Here is a 14,496-nt window from a genome sequence, read left to right on the forward strand (position 1 = left end):
TGCTGCTTTGGCAGGAACTAATGGGGATCCATAATAAACCCCAGGATGAGTAGCTGCTGCCTTGACAGGAATTAATGGGGATCCATAATAAACCCCAGGAAGAGTAGCTGCTGCTTTGGCAGGAACTAATGGGGATCCATAATAAACCCCAGGATGAGTAGCTGCTGCCTTGACAGGAACTAATGGGGATCCATAATAAACCCCAGGAAGAGTAGCTGCTGCCCTGACAGGAACTAATGGGGATACATAATAAACCCCAGGAAGAGTAGCTGCTGCCTTGACAGGAACTAATGGGGATCCATAATAAACCCCAGGAAGAGTAGCTGCTGCCTTGACAGGAACTAATGGGGATCCATAATAAACCCCAGGAAGAGTAGCTGCTGCTTTGGCAGGAACTAACGGGGATCCATAATAAACCCCAGGAAGAGTAGCTGCTGCCTTGACAGGAACTAATGGGGATCCATAATAAACCCCAGGAAGAGTAGCTGCTGCTTTGGCAGGAACTAATGGGGATCCATAATAAACCCCAGGAAGAGTAGCTGCTGCCTCGGCAGGAACTAATGGGGATCCATAATAAACCCCAGGAAGAGTAGCTGCTGCCTTGGCAGGAACTAACGGGGATCCATAATAAACCCCAGGAAGAGTAGCTGCTGCCTTGACAGGAACTAATGGGGATCCATAATAAACCCCAGGAAGAGTAGCTGCTGCTTTGGCAGGAACTAATGGGGATCCATAATAAACCCCAGGAAGAGTAGCTGCTGCCTTGACAGGATCTAATGGGGATCCATAATAAACCCCAGGAAGAGTAGCTGCTGCCTTGACAGGAACTAATGGGGATCCATAATAAACCCCAGGAAGACTAGCTGCTGCCTTGACAGGAACTAATGGGGATCCATAATAAACCCCAGGAAGAGTAGCTGCTGCCTTGGCAGGAACTAATGGGGATCCATAATAAACACCAGGAAGAGTAGCTGCTGCCTTGACAGGAACTAATGGGGATCCATAATAAACCCCAGGAAGAGTAGCTGCTGCCTTGACAGGAACTAATGGGGATCCATAATAAACCCCAGGAAGAGTAGCTGCTGACTTGACAGGAACTAATGGGGATCCATAATAAACCCCAGGAAGAGTAGCTGCTGCCTTGACAGGAACTAATGGGGATCCATAATAAACCCCAGGAAGAGTAGCTGCTGCCTTGACAGGAACTAACGGGGATCCATAATAAACCCCAGGAAGAGTAGCTGCTGCCTTGGCAGGAACTAATGGGGATCCATAATAAACCCCAGGAAGAGTAGCTGCTGACTTGACAGGAACTAATGGGGATCCATAATAAACCCCAGGAAGAGTAGCTGCTGCCTTGACAGGAACTAATGGGGATCCATAATAAACCCCAGGAAGAGTAGCTGCTGCCTTGGCAGGAACTAATGGGGATCCATAATAAACCCCAGGAAGAGTAGCTGCTGACTTGACAGGAACTAATGGGGATCCATAATAAACCCCAGGAAGAGTAGCTGCTGCCTTGACAGGAACTAATGGGGATCCTTAATAAACCCCAGGAAGAGTAGCTGCTGCCTTGACAGGAACTAACGGGGATCCATAATAAACCCCAGGAAGAGTAGCTGCTGCCTTGGCAGGAACTAACGGGGATCCATAATAAACCCCAGGAAGAGTAGCTGCTGACTTGACAGGAACTAATGGGGATCCATAATAAACCCCAGGAAGAGTAGCTGCTGCCTTGACAGGAACTAATGGGGATCCATAATAAACCCCAGGAAGAGTAGCTGCTGCCTCGGCAGGAACTAATGGGGATCCATAATAAACCCCAGGAAGAGTAGCTGCTGCCTTGACAGGAACTAATGGGGATCCATAATAAACCCCAGGAAGAGTAGCTGCTGACTTGGCAGGAACTAATGGGGATCCATAATAAACCCCAGGAAGAGTAGCTGCTGCCTTGACAGGAACTAATGGGGATCCATAATAAACCCCAGGAAGAGTAGCTGCTGCCTTGGCAGGAACTAATGGGGATCCATAATAAACACCAGGAAGAGTAGCTGCTGCCTTGACAGGAACTAATGGGGATCCATAATAAACCCCAGGAAGAGTAGCTGCTGCCTTGACAGGAACTAATGGGGATCCATAATAAACCCCAGGAAGAGTAGCTGCTGACTTGACAGGAACTAATGGGGATCCATAATAAACCCCAGGAAGAGTAGCTGCTGCCTTGACAGGAACTAATGGGGATCCATAATAAACCCCAGGAAGAGTAGCTGCTGCCTTGACAGGAACTAACGGGGATCCATAATAAACCCCAGGAAGAGTAGCTGCTGCCTTGGCAGGAACTAATGGGGATCCATAATAAACCCCAGGAAGAGTAGCTGCTGACTTGACAGGAACTAATGGGGATCCATAATAAACCCCAGGAAGAGTAGCTGCTGCCTTGACAGGAACTAATGGGGATCCATAATAAACCCCAGGAAGAGTAGCTGCTGCCTTGGCAGGAACTAATGGGGATCCATAATAAACCCCAGGAAGAGTAGCTGCTGACTTGACAGGAACTAATGGGGATCCATAATAAACCCCAGGAAGAGTAGCTGCTGCCTTGACAGGAACTAATGGGGATCCATAATAAACCCCAGGAAGAGTAGCTGCTGCCTTGACAGGAACTAACGGGGATCCATAATAAACCCCAGGAAGAGTAGCTGCTGCCTTGGCAGGAACTAACGGGGATCCATAATAAACCCCAGGAAGAGTAGCTGCTGACTTGACAGGAACTAATGGGGATCCATAATAAACCCCAGGAAGAGTAGCTGCTGCCTTGACAGGAACTAATGGGGATCCATAATAAACCCCAGGAAGAGTAGCTGCTGCCTCGGCAGGAACTAATGGGGATCCATAATAAACCCCAGGAAGAGTAGCTGCTGCCTTGACAGGAACTAATGGGGATCCATAATAAACCCCAGGAAGAGTAGCTGCTGACTTGGCAGGAACTAATGGGGATCCATAATAAACCCCAGGAAGAGTAGCTGCTGCCTTGACAGGAACTAATGGGGATCCATAATAAACCCCAGGAAGAGTAGCTGCTGCCTTGGCAGGAACTAATGGGGATCCATAATAAACCCCAGGAAGAGTAGCTGCTGACTTGACAGGAACTAATGGGGATCCATAATAAACCCCAGGAAGAGTAGCTGCTGCCTTGACAGGAACTAATGGGGATCCATAATAAACCCCAGGAAGAGTAGCTGCTGCCTTGACAGGAACTAACGGGGATCCATAATAAACCCCAGGAAGAGTAGCTGCTGCCTTGGCAGGAACTAACGGGGATCCATAATAAACCCCAGGAAGAGTAGCTGCTGACTTGACAGGAACTAATGGGGATCCATAATAAACCCCAGGAAGAGTAGCTGCTGCCTTGACAGGAACTAATGGGGATCCATAATAAACCCCAGGAAGAGTAGCTGCTGCCTCGGCAGGAACTAATGGGGATCCATAATAAACCCCAGGAAGAGTAGCTGCTGCCTTGACAGGAACTAATGGGGATCCATAATAAACCCCAGGAAGAGTAGCTGCTGACTTGGCAGGAACTAATGGGGATCCATAATAAACCCCAGGAAGAGTAGCTGCTGCCTTGACAGGAACTAATGGGGATCCATAATAAACCCCAGGAACAGTAGCTGCTGCCTTGGCAGGAACTAATGGGGATCCATAATAAACCCCCAGGAAGAGTAGCTGCTGCCTCGGCAGGAACTAATGGGGATCCATAATAAACCCCAGGAAGAGTAGCTGCTGCCTCGGCAGGAACTAATGGGGATCCATAATAAACCCCAGGAAGAGTAGCTGCTGACTTGACAGGAACTAATGGGGATCCATAATAAACCCCAGGAAGAGTAGCTGCTGCCTCGGCAGGAACTAATGGGGATCCATAATAAACCCCAGGAAGAGTAGCTGCTGCCTTGACAGGAACTAATGGGGATCCATAATAAACCCCAGGAAGAGTAGCTGCTGCCTCGGCAGGAACTAATGGGGATCCATAATAAACCCCAGGAAGAGTAGCTGCTGCCTCGGCAGGAACTAATGGGGATCCATAATAAACCCCAGGAAGAGTAGCTGCTGCCTCGGCAGGAACTAATGGGGATCCCTAATAAACCCCAGAAAGAGTAGCTGCTGCCTTGGCAGGAACTAATGGGGATCCATAATAGACCCCAGGAAGAGTAGCTGCTGCCTCGGCAGGAACTAATGGGGATCCATAATAAACCCCAGGAAGAGTAGCTGCTGCCTCGGCAGGAACTAATGGGGATCCATAATAAACCCCAGGAAGAGTAGCTGCTGCCTCGGCAGGAACTAATGGGGATCCATAATAAACCCCAGGAAGAGTAGCTGCTGCCTCGGCAGGAACTAATGGGGATCCCTAATACAAACAAATACAAAACACACAGACACTTAACAAACAGGACAAACTATCTGTCACAGGAAATAGTCCATACAGGTTTCTATCACACACATCAATAGGGCAGAGTTCTTCCGGGGTAGGAAACTCCTGGCCTTACACATCAAAACAAGCTAAATACGTCCATTGAGAAGTAAGCACATTGACAACATCATTCTTCTAGTGTAATAATGACCTTGAACCAGATCCCAGGATGCCTTTCGTGATGAGGGCTCTCTGATTGGACCTCTCCAGCAGATTAATATCTGTAGGATGACATCACAAATATAGAAAACAGAACACCATTATAGAACACAGAACACCATTACAGAACACCATTATAGAACACAGAACACCATTATAGAACACAGAACACCATTACAGAACACAGAACACCATTACAGAACACAGAACACCATTACAGAACACAGAACACCATTACAGAACACAGAACACCATTACAGAACACCATTATAGAACACAGAACACCATTACAGAACACCATTATAGAACGCAGAACACCATTATAGAACACAGAACACCATTATAGAACACAGAACACCATTACAGAACACCATTACAGAACACAGAACACCATTATAGAACACAGAACACCATTACAGAACACCATTATAGAACACAGAACACCATTACAGAACACAGAACACCATTACAGAACACAGAACACCATTATAGAACACAGAACACCATTACAGAACACAGAACACCATTATAGAACACAGAACACCATTACAGAACACAGAACACCATTACAGAACACAGAACATCAATATATGGTGCATTCGGAAAGTATTCAGACCCCTGGACGTTTTCCACATTTTGTTACGTTACAGCCTTGTTCTAAAATGGATTAAATAGTTTTACCCCTCATCAATCTACACACAATACCCCATAATGACAAAGCAAAAAAAGGTTTTTAGACATTTTTTGCAAATGTATATGTAACTGATGTGAAATGGCTAGCTAGTTAGCGGTGGTGCGCGCTAGTAGCGTTTCAATCGGTGACGTCACTCGCTCTGAGACCTTGAAGTAGTGGTTCCCCCTTGCTCTGCAAGGGCCGCGGCTTTTGTGGAGCGATGGGTAACGATGCTTCCTGGGTGTCAGTTATTGATGTGTGCGGAGGGTCCCTGGTTCAAGCCCAGGTTGGGGCGAGGAGAGGAACGGAAGCTATACTGTTACATATATATAAAAAAAAACACTGAAATATCAAATTTATATAGAGTACCAGTAAAAAGTTTTTACACACCTACTCATTCAAGGGTTTTTCTTTATTTTTACTATTTTCTATATTGTAGAAAAATAGTGAAGACATCAAAACTATGAAATATCACATTAAATAGTAACCAAAAAAATGTTAAACAAATCAAAATATATTTTATATGAGATTCTTCAAAGTAGCCATCCTTTTTTTTTTAACGAACAAAATAATTTTTGGGGGGGGGGGTTTACCCCTTTTTGGTGGTATCCAATTGGTAGTCACAGTCTTGTTGCTTCAACTCCCGTACGGACTTGGGAGAAGCGAAGGTCGAGAGCCGTAACACGACCCAACTGCCCGCTTAACCCAGAAGCCAACCACACCAACGTGTCGGAGGAAACACTGTGTCGGCGGAAATAACTGGAGGTCATGTCAGCGTGCATGCGCCCGGCCCGCCACAGGAGTCACTAGAGCGCGATGGCCCAAATCCGGTCACGGGCCAGCTGCGACAAAGACAGGACTCGAACCAGGATGTCTAGTGGCGCAGATAGCACTGCGATGACGCTCCTTAGACCACGGCACCACTCGGGAGGCCATAAGATCAAATTCATAATTACAGAGACGGCCACACATCATCGATGCCTGGCTGCAGTTTGACAAATACAAATAACTTGCTCTTTTGTCCATAATAATCTCATCATGTTGACTACTGTACTGTATGTGCCAGCTGTTGGCTGTAGCTCAATACTAGAGTCGGCACACTCGCTATATAACACACATTCTTTTGGGGGGGGGGGGGGGGGGGGGGCGTGACAACCTTCAGTAGAGTTGAAAATGTGATGGAAATGCAGTTAATTTGTTTGTTTTATATTCAATAAATGGGATTTTTTCCCCCCTGTGCAATACATCATCACACGTTTACCACCAACAAGTCAATTTGATGGAAACATCTCTGGTGAGAAATTGCAAATATTGTTTTTATGCAGATGTAATAATATTTGCATGAAAACCTGTTGCCAATTGGATGGAAACCTGGCTACATTCATTTTTGTTACATTAAACCACGTTTCCATCCACAGTCTTTATGCAAGTAAAGTCTTCCCATATTAAAAAAAAAAACATGACAGCTTTGATGGTACAGTTTCACAACTGCTGATAGATTATTTGTTAGTTCGAAATGGTGGGATATTTTTGTGTGGGTAAACTTAATAATGCACGAAATTGCGATGGCAACGTCCTTATGGGCAAATATTGATATAATAACCCATCAAACAGAAGTAAATTTAGAGTCACATGATATGATATGGTGTGTGGTCTTCCCACTACAAATCAGGAAACCATGCAGTTTAATAGGATATGTTAAATTCATAGATGAACTTCACAGGATGGTGAATGTGCACTGTGATCTTGATGCTCCTTTCCAATAAATAGAGGGTCATATCCTGGTGACACGATGCTTGACAGCCATTTGACTTTTATCCATAATAATGTCATAATGTAGACTAGCCTACCAGCACTGTATCTGTGAGCGGTTGGGCTGGAGACCACGAACCAAGACCAGAGTCGGCACACTTGCTATTTAACGCAACAGTTTGTGACAAAACTATAACGTAGAGTTGAAAATGCGATGGAAACATTGAATTTTAGATTTTTAATAGGTACATGAAAGCGTAAGCAAAAAGGTAGGCCTACATTGTGTCATCACGCACTACGTCATCACGCACTGATTTTATCCGCAAAAAAAGTTAATTTGGTGTCAACACTGGTGGGAAAATTCACTCTTAAAAAAAAAAATAAAATCGGATTCTATAGTATTCGCATGAAAATCTGTCTCCAATTGAATTGAAACCGAGCTATTTATTGTTGCAGCATGGCAGTATATCTAGAACTTCCTTGAATCGGAAAATGAATCTGGCTTAATTAAGCTTTTTTTAGGCCATCTGAAAGAAAACTACAATATATATATATATTTTTTTTTTTACACAAGACCTTCAGCAAAGAACTTGTACATACATGCCAGTATGACATCTTGAAACATCGCCTTCTGATACTTATCCCGATGTTTGAGTTGGCGGATGATATGACGTTTCCATGAGTCGGCCGTCTTCTGGGTGTTTATCTTTTCTTCGACTTTAGACGCCTCGCCACGTTCCGCTCCTAGCGCCGCCATGATAGACTAGTCCTACAGCAATTTAGGCTGTTACTAAACGGCATTGCCAAATAGTTTAGTCTATTGTGTATCAGAGAAACATTTATTAACTTTCCATTTCAATAAAATCTCTACCGAGACTGGCTCGGCTGTCAACATGGAAGTGCCAGGCGGTCCGGCGAACAACAAGTTTCCTATCCAATCAGATGCTACTTACCATTATTTTCCTGAGTCAGACTGGAATCGTCATTATCGTCATTGAAAACATGTTGGGGCAGGACACGCCCGTGCTGAAGTACAATGCCAATTAAAATCTGTTTGTGTGACCACTGTCAAACTCCCCACTATCTATGCCACGTTCATCTGCTACTCGGAAACTTCCGACTTGCTAACTGGTTGTAGTTATTCACATGCTGCAGTCAACCAGTTCTCAAGTCGGAAACATTCGGAGATTCCTAGTTCCCGAATAGCACCTCAACGCAGCACTACTCTAAAATAATTTATACATATGGACCAACAGAAAAGTGCATGACTGAATCAAGAGAATGAGCAATTGGCCTAGATTTCAAAGGAGATTGAATTAACCCCCCCCCCCCCCCCCACCCCCAAGACTGCCTCCAGCAGTTCTCTTCAAAGATGGCACCCTAATTCCGTCTTTAAATTTTGTCTCCACAGATGTTCTCCAGGGCCCTCCTCTGCAGACGTTGGGAGCGTTCCTCTGCCAGACATTCTCCAGACCTTCATCTGTTCTTAGTCCCCCCCCCCCCGTGGGTTCCACATTAAAGCTAGTCTGGTTGTTGTATGGAGAACACACAAAGCAATATGTAAAAAAAACTTTATTACACATTCTTAGTAAAATATACATTTTGTATGAATGCAAAAGCAGAAAAGTAAAAATATTACAAATAATGTACATACACAGGTGAAACACCACAGGGGAACTGTACAAAACACTGCAGGTGACGGTGAGACTATTCTACCCATCTGATTCCACAGGCTTTAACATAATAGAGCCCTTAACACTAGTGCCTGTTGGCTCCAACCTCAATGGGAAGCAAGCGGAAACCACACTAATACTGAACTTCGACTTGACTGCTTGGATAGAGAGAACTGAGCATCAACTAGCAAAACATTACCTGGTACACAAATACCTGGACAGGTCAAAAAGAAACAGACCATAATAATAAGAGATTCAAATGTAAACACTGATTAAAGCAGGTCACTTTGGTTGTGGCTGAATGACTCCTCGTTGACTGCTTTGACGCTCAAAATAGATCATGTTTTAAAATAACGCGTTACCATGGCTACAAGGTTAGATACAGAATGGGGTTAAGGACCTGGGCTCGTAGCCACAAAGCATCCAAGAGAAGGAGTGCTGATCTAGGATCTGTCTAATGTAATCGTATTCATAAAAATGAAAAAATTAAAATTAAAACCCACAATGCATCTAAAATGATAAACTGATCCTAGATCAGCACTTCTACTTTGAGATGCTTTTGTGAGAGCTAAATGAATCGAAGAATGACAACAGCTACCAAAACACACAAAAAAAAAGACAGACAACAAAACAAGAGCTTTCAATTAAAGTAATAAGCAAAAAGAAAGAAAACGTGAAATAAAACATCCATTAATTAAGATAAATAGGAAAATAAGACAAAGCTAAAAGATTTTTAAACAATTTGGAGACTTTAAACTAGATTGTGAAGCATGTATTTACCAGTGCCTTATTTCAGTCAGTCTCTAATGAGGTGCTAAACATTTCACCGAAAGTATGGGGTTTAAAACTAATCTAAATAAACATTCTAATATACAGAGACAGTCGTCCGGTCAGGTTTTAAAAAGGTGCTGTGGGTTAAAAGGGACAGGATGCTATTGAAGACAGTCTGGTTAGAAGAGACAGGATGCTATTGAAGACAGTCTGGTTAGAAGGGACAGGATGCTATTGAAAACCGTCTGGTTAGAAGGGACAGGATGCTATTGAAAACAGTCTGGTTAGAAGGGACAGGATGCTACTGAAACAGTCTGGTGAGAAGTGAAAGCATCTAATTGCTCACATCTGGTTAGTTAATATTTGCTTCACATAAGGACGTCTTGTCTCATCCTCCATCAGCTAGGGTCATGTCTGTTAAAACGTGCATATTCGAGTCGCGTCCAGGGATAACTTTTCCTAACCTTAACTTAATTCCCCTAACCTGCTACGAAAAGTAACTTCTGATATTAGCGGGGCATCCCATCTAGTCAAACCCATCAACTAGCTACTGTCCATCTTCTTCTCAGCAATGAACAGCAGCATCTCAGAGTATTTCTCCAATAGAGCCACGGTCCGGTCGTCTCTCAGCTGGCGACCTGGAGAGTCCTCCAGGGGACAGGGGGCGCTGTGACCTGCTGCTGACGTCTGACCCGAAGGAAACACAGAGGCCAGCTCCGTCTGAGCCACACAAAAGGCCTCTTTTAAAATGGCCGACATCTGGCCCTGCTGCTCTGGGCTGTCTGTCATACAGCAGACCTGTGAGAGAACAGAGAGAGAGACAGACAACGTTGTATCGGTCTCAATGGTGGTGTCCGTGTTCTCTGACGTCATAATGGGACAGATATGTTGCGAACTCTATGTGACGGAACGGGAACGGACAAAGAATGAGGAAGCGGATAGAATCTGCTATTTTATGATTATCATTGAGATGAACAAAACATTTATAAAATATCAATTACTATGTATAGCTTTGTAAGACTATAAATGACCAACCACCCAGTTTGAGTAGTTAGACAGTTTATGCCCCTGCTTTTGAGAGGAGCTGGCTACTGTTACCGGGATACTAAAAGCATTTGCGCTAAGCTAACGACATGCTACTCTCCAAACTGCATTTGCGCTAAGCTAACGACATGCTAACTTCCATCTCCAAACTGCATTTGCGCTAAGCTAACGACATGCTAACTTCCATCTCCAAACTGCATTTGCACTAAGCTAACGACATGCTAACTTCAATCTCCAAACTGCATTTGCGCTAAGCTAACGTCATGCTAACTTCCATCTCCAAACTGCACGCAGAGATAAAAAAAAAATGCTATCCATGAGTTCTGACTCTCCGGGTAAGTAGAGAAATGACTGAAATATCTCAAAATCAGCAGTACCCCTTTGAAAGAATAAAGGCTCAGATGAAATGTTGGGCCAGGCTCGTTAAAACTTGATAACACGTGAATCTTTGAAAAGCTAGTGAATATAATTTTTAATACGTTTGTAATCTGACCTTGTTGTAGAATGTGACGGCTCTTCTCATGGTGTGCCTCAACTCGTTGGCCACCTGGTGACACATCTGAAGGTTCAGGGTTTCCTCTACAGAGTCACCGTGGAGACCAGAGTCACCGTGGAGAGGGAAGGAACAGGCAGAACCAGACACAGGACTGTCGCTAGCCTGCTGCAGCTGGGGCAGATGGGAGGGGTTCTCAGTGAGCTGGGCCTGAGGGAGGGTTGGGCACAGATGGGGGGCCGGAGACGTGGTGGAGGCCGGAGACGTGGTGGGGGCTGGGCTGCTGCGGAGCCCTGGTAATCCTCCCCATGGCCCCAAGCTGTCCTCCATGTTACGGAGGCACCTCTTCGCCTCCTTCCCAAGAGAACGCATCTCAGTTGGGGTGACCAAGGCGTGGCGGGTCGGACGGGTCGAGTCTCCAAACCTCCTCTGGGACTTGTGGGAGGCCAGAGGGAAGGTTGGGGTGGGGGGGTCAGAGGGCACAGCCAGGTCCAGGTGGAGAGCTGCTCTGGCTCTGTGGTTCCCCGCAGGAGAAGGAGGGACGGAGGGAGGCTGGCTGGCAGGAGCAGGAGGCTCCACTGAGGAAGGGGTGGTGGTGTGGGATACAGGGGGCTGGACTACAGGTGGCGGGACTACAGGGGGCGGCAGATTCTCCTTGCACTCCGGGTCTGTAATGTTCTGGAGGTCCTGGGGGGATGAGGCTCTCGCCTCCATGATCTTCCCCCCAGCAGGGTGCTCCTCAGTCGGGGAGATGTTCAGGCCCTCACCCTGGGACCTCTTGGCTCTGGAGCTGGTGGTGGTGCCCATGTAACGCTGGCGAGGCAGCCGGGTCAGGGGCTCCTTGTCCAGGCCGGGCTGGGAGGGTTTGAGGGTGGAGCTGGATGATGATGATGGACCACTAGACTGAGACCTCAGGGTTTTATCGGGCACATCTGACAGGTCGGAACAGAAAGACAGCAGGTCAATGACATTCAGGGTTATTTACTCCACTGTTTCTCCATCCTGATCATAGTACACATCGTTGGGTCCCCAGGACCAGGATGGGAGAAATGCTGGTTTATTGTAACATAAAGTCTCACATTGCATCCTAGAAACCAGATTATCACCCCGTGTTGATTTATACATCAGAGCAGACTGCCAGCACCAGTGGAACCCCAGAGAGAGATGGAGACAAGGATACAGAGAACCAAGTCTAGCTATCCCATAACACAAGGTGAGTTACAATCAATGCTGTTGTGGATCGACCACACACACACCTCCCAGAGTGTCTCTCCAGTGTAGAACAGCTATGGTTTTGCGGCTGCGTAGGGGATGGCGGGGTTGGGGAGTCTGCTGGACCGAAGAGGAGCGCCTCTTTAAAGACGTTGGATGACACTCCGCACCCCTCACTGGATTGTTACAGCAACAGTCAACCAGCGGGCAGACAGACAGACAGACCATCGACAGACAGACCATCAACCAGCAGACAGACAGACAGACAGACCAGCAGACAGACAGACCATCAACCAGCAGACAGACAAACAGACAGACCATCAACCAGCCAGCAGACAGACAGACCATCAACCAGCAGACAGACCATCAACCAGCAGACAGACCATCAACCAGCAGACAGACCATCAACCAGCTAGCAGACAGACAGACAAGCCCACATCAGACCTTAACCCCACTGGATGGTTCTGGATGATTCTCCTAGCAACCAACATGAGATGACAGGTTTATACCCACACTCACTACAGCATCCACCACACGGTTTCTCTTAGCCAGTAAATTCTGGCTTTTGGTTGTTTCAAAACATTTAAAGCCGATACATAAATTTGTTGCCGGCCAAATTGTCCTGGAGAAAAATAAAATAGTGATTATCCCCAGTTCCAGTGTGCCAGCCGAGAGGAGACTCGTTCTCCAAACTAGTAAAGACAGCCTCAAGATCCCTCCTTCTTGAGGACAAAGTAGCGAGGCTGATGTGCATCGAGCTGCTCCAAGGAGTTGGACAGTTTTAACTTCCCAATAGCAGTGGCTCACTTTGAGCAGACCAAGGTCCACCGCCACAGTCAAGTAAATTAGAGGCCAATGATTGTGTTCGTCGGGCCCAGTCCTAGTAGTTCTACTGCTGTCCTAGGCCAGATCGACATATTCCTTGCCTGTGTCATGTATAGTATCAACATTTGGAATGGATTGATAGAGTAATGATGTGTGTCATGAGCAATTGGTGACTTCAGTTGAGATTATTCAGTGACGTCAAGCTTCTGATAGGCTAATTGACATTGGTCTGATGAAACAAAAATAGAACTGTTTGGCCATAATGACCATCGTTATGTTTGGAGGAAAAAAAGGGGGGAGGATTGCAAGCCGAAGAACACCATCCCATCCGTGAAGCACGGGGGTGGCAGTATCATGTTGTGGGGTTGCTTCGCTGCAGGAGGGACTGGTGCACTTCACAAAATAGATGGCATCATGAGGCAGGAAAATTATGTGGATATATTGAAGCAACAGCTCAAGGACATCAGTCAGGAAGTTAAAACTTGGTCGCAATTGGGTCTTCCAAATGAACAATGACCCCAAGAATACTTCCGAAGTTGTGGCAAAATGGCTTAAGGACAACAAAGTCAAGGTATTGGAGTGGCCATAGCAAAGCCCTGACCTAAATCCTATCAAACATTTGTGGGCAGAACTGAATAATTGTGTGTGAGCAAGGAGACACAAACCTGACTCAGTTACACCAGCTCTGTCAGGAGGAATGGGCCAAAATTCACCCAACTTATTGTGGGAAGCTTGTGGAAGGCTACCTTAAATGTTTGACCCAAGTTAAGCAATTTAAAGGCAATGCTACCAAATACTAATTGAGTGTATGTAAACTTCTGACCCACTGGGAATGTGATGAAAGAAATAAAAGCTGAAATAAATAATTCTCTCTACTATTATTCTGACATTTCACATTCTTAAAATAAAGTGGTGATCCTAACTGACCTAAAATGGAATTTCTACAAGGATTAAATGTCAGGAATTGTGAAAAATTGAGTTTAAATGTATTTGGCTAAGGTGTATGTAAACTTCCGACTTCAACTGTATATCACACGACACGAGTCACGACAGTTCAAATTACAATAAGCATAACATTTATTAATGTCATGAGCTTTGGAAACAAGTGCTTTCATGAACGCCTGACGCGGGCCTCATTTCACAGGAGCACTGTAAAACAAGCGCTCTCTCAATGAACCAGTCTGAATGAATTTGGCTTATTTACATATTGAATATGATTGTCCAAAATGTATTTGATAATTAATTTTATTTCTGGTGCCGTACCGCAGCGGAAATGGGGAGCAGGGCGGCCCGGTCCTGGCTAGAAGGCGTTTTAGCTAACCCTAACCCGGTCCTGGCTAGAAGGCGTTTTAGCTAACCCTAACCCGGTCCTGGCTAGAAGGCGTTTTAGCTAACCCTAACCCGGTCCTGGCTAGAAGGTGTTTTA

At 45.6% G+C, this 14,496-nt stretch overlaps 2 protein-coding genes across 5 annotated transcripts in view; both read right to left on the reverse strand.

The window, feature by feature from the left end:
• Window positions 1–7,988, reverse strand: part of atg16l2 (autophagy related 16 like 2) — an 81,335-nt gene extending 73,347 nt beyond the window's left edge. For 2 of the 3 annotated variants that reach the window (XM_036962084.2, XM_090218983.1), the window contains exons 1-2: window positions 7,653–7,984; window positions 4,620–4,689 (exon numbers count right to left, since the gene is read on the reverse strand). In XM_036962084.2, the coding sequence (XP_036817979.1) occupies window positions 4,620–4,689; window positions 7,653–7,809 (227 nt within the window). In that variant the 5' untranslated portion in view covers window positions 7,810–7,984. Of the gene's footprint in view, window positions 1–4,619; window positions 4,690–7,652 lie in introns of all 3 variants that reach the window. The other variant, XM_036962083.2, reaches the window with a different exon arrangement.
• Window positions 7,989–8,607: 619 nt separating this feature from the next.
• wdr62 (WD repeat domain 62) overlaps window positions 8,608–14,496 on the reverse strand; it is a 65,564-nt gene continuing 59,675 nt past the window's right edge. Inside the window, exons 29-31 of one of the 2 annotated variants that reach the window (XM_090218984.1) lie at window positions 12,290–12,421; window positions 11,034–11,965; window positions 8,608–10,294 (exon numbers count right to left, since the gene is read on the reverse strand). In XM_090218984.1, the coding sequence (XP_090075110.1) occupies window positions 10,040–10,294; window positions 11,034–11,965; window positions 12,290–12,421 (1,319 nt within the window). In that variant the 3' untranslated portion in view covers window positions 8,608–10,039. The remainder of the gene's footprint in view (window positions 10,295–11,033; window positions 11,966–12,289; window positions 12,422–14,496) is intronic. The other variant, XM_090218985.1, reaches the window with a different exon arrangement.

This window comes from Oncorhynchus mykiss, chromosome 24 (assembly GCF_057628025.1).
Source record: "Oncorhynchus mykiss isolate SJ-2025 chromosome 24, ASM5762802v1, whole genome shotgun sequence".
NCBI classification, from domain to species: domain Eukaryota; kingdom Metazoa; phylum Chordata; class Actinopteri; order Salmoniformes; family Salmonidae; genus Oncorhynchus; species Oncorhynchus mykiss.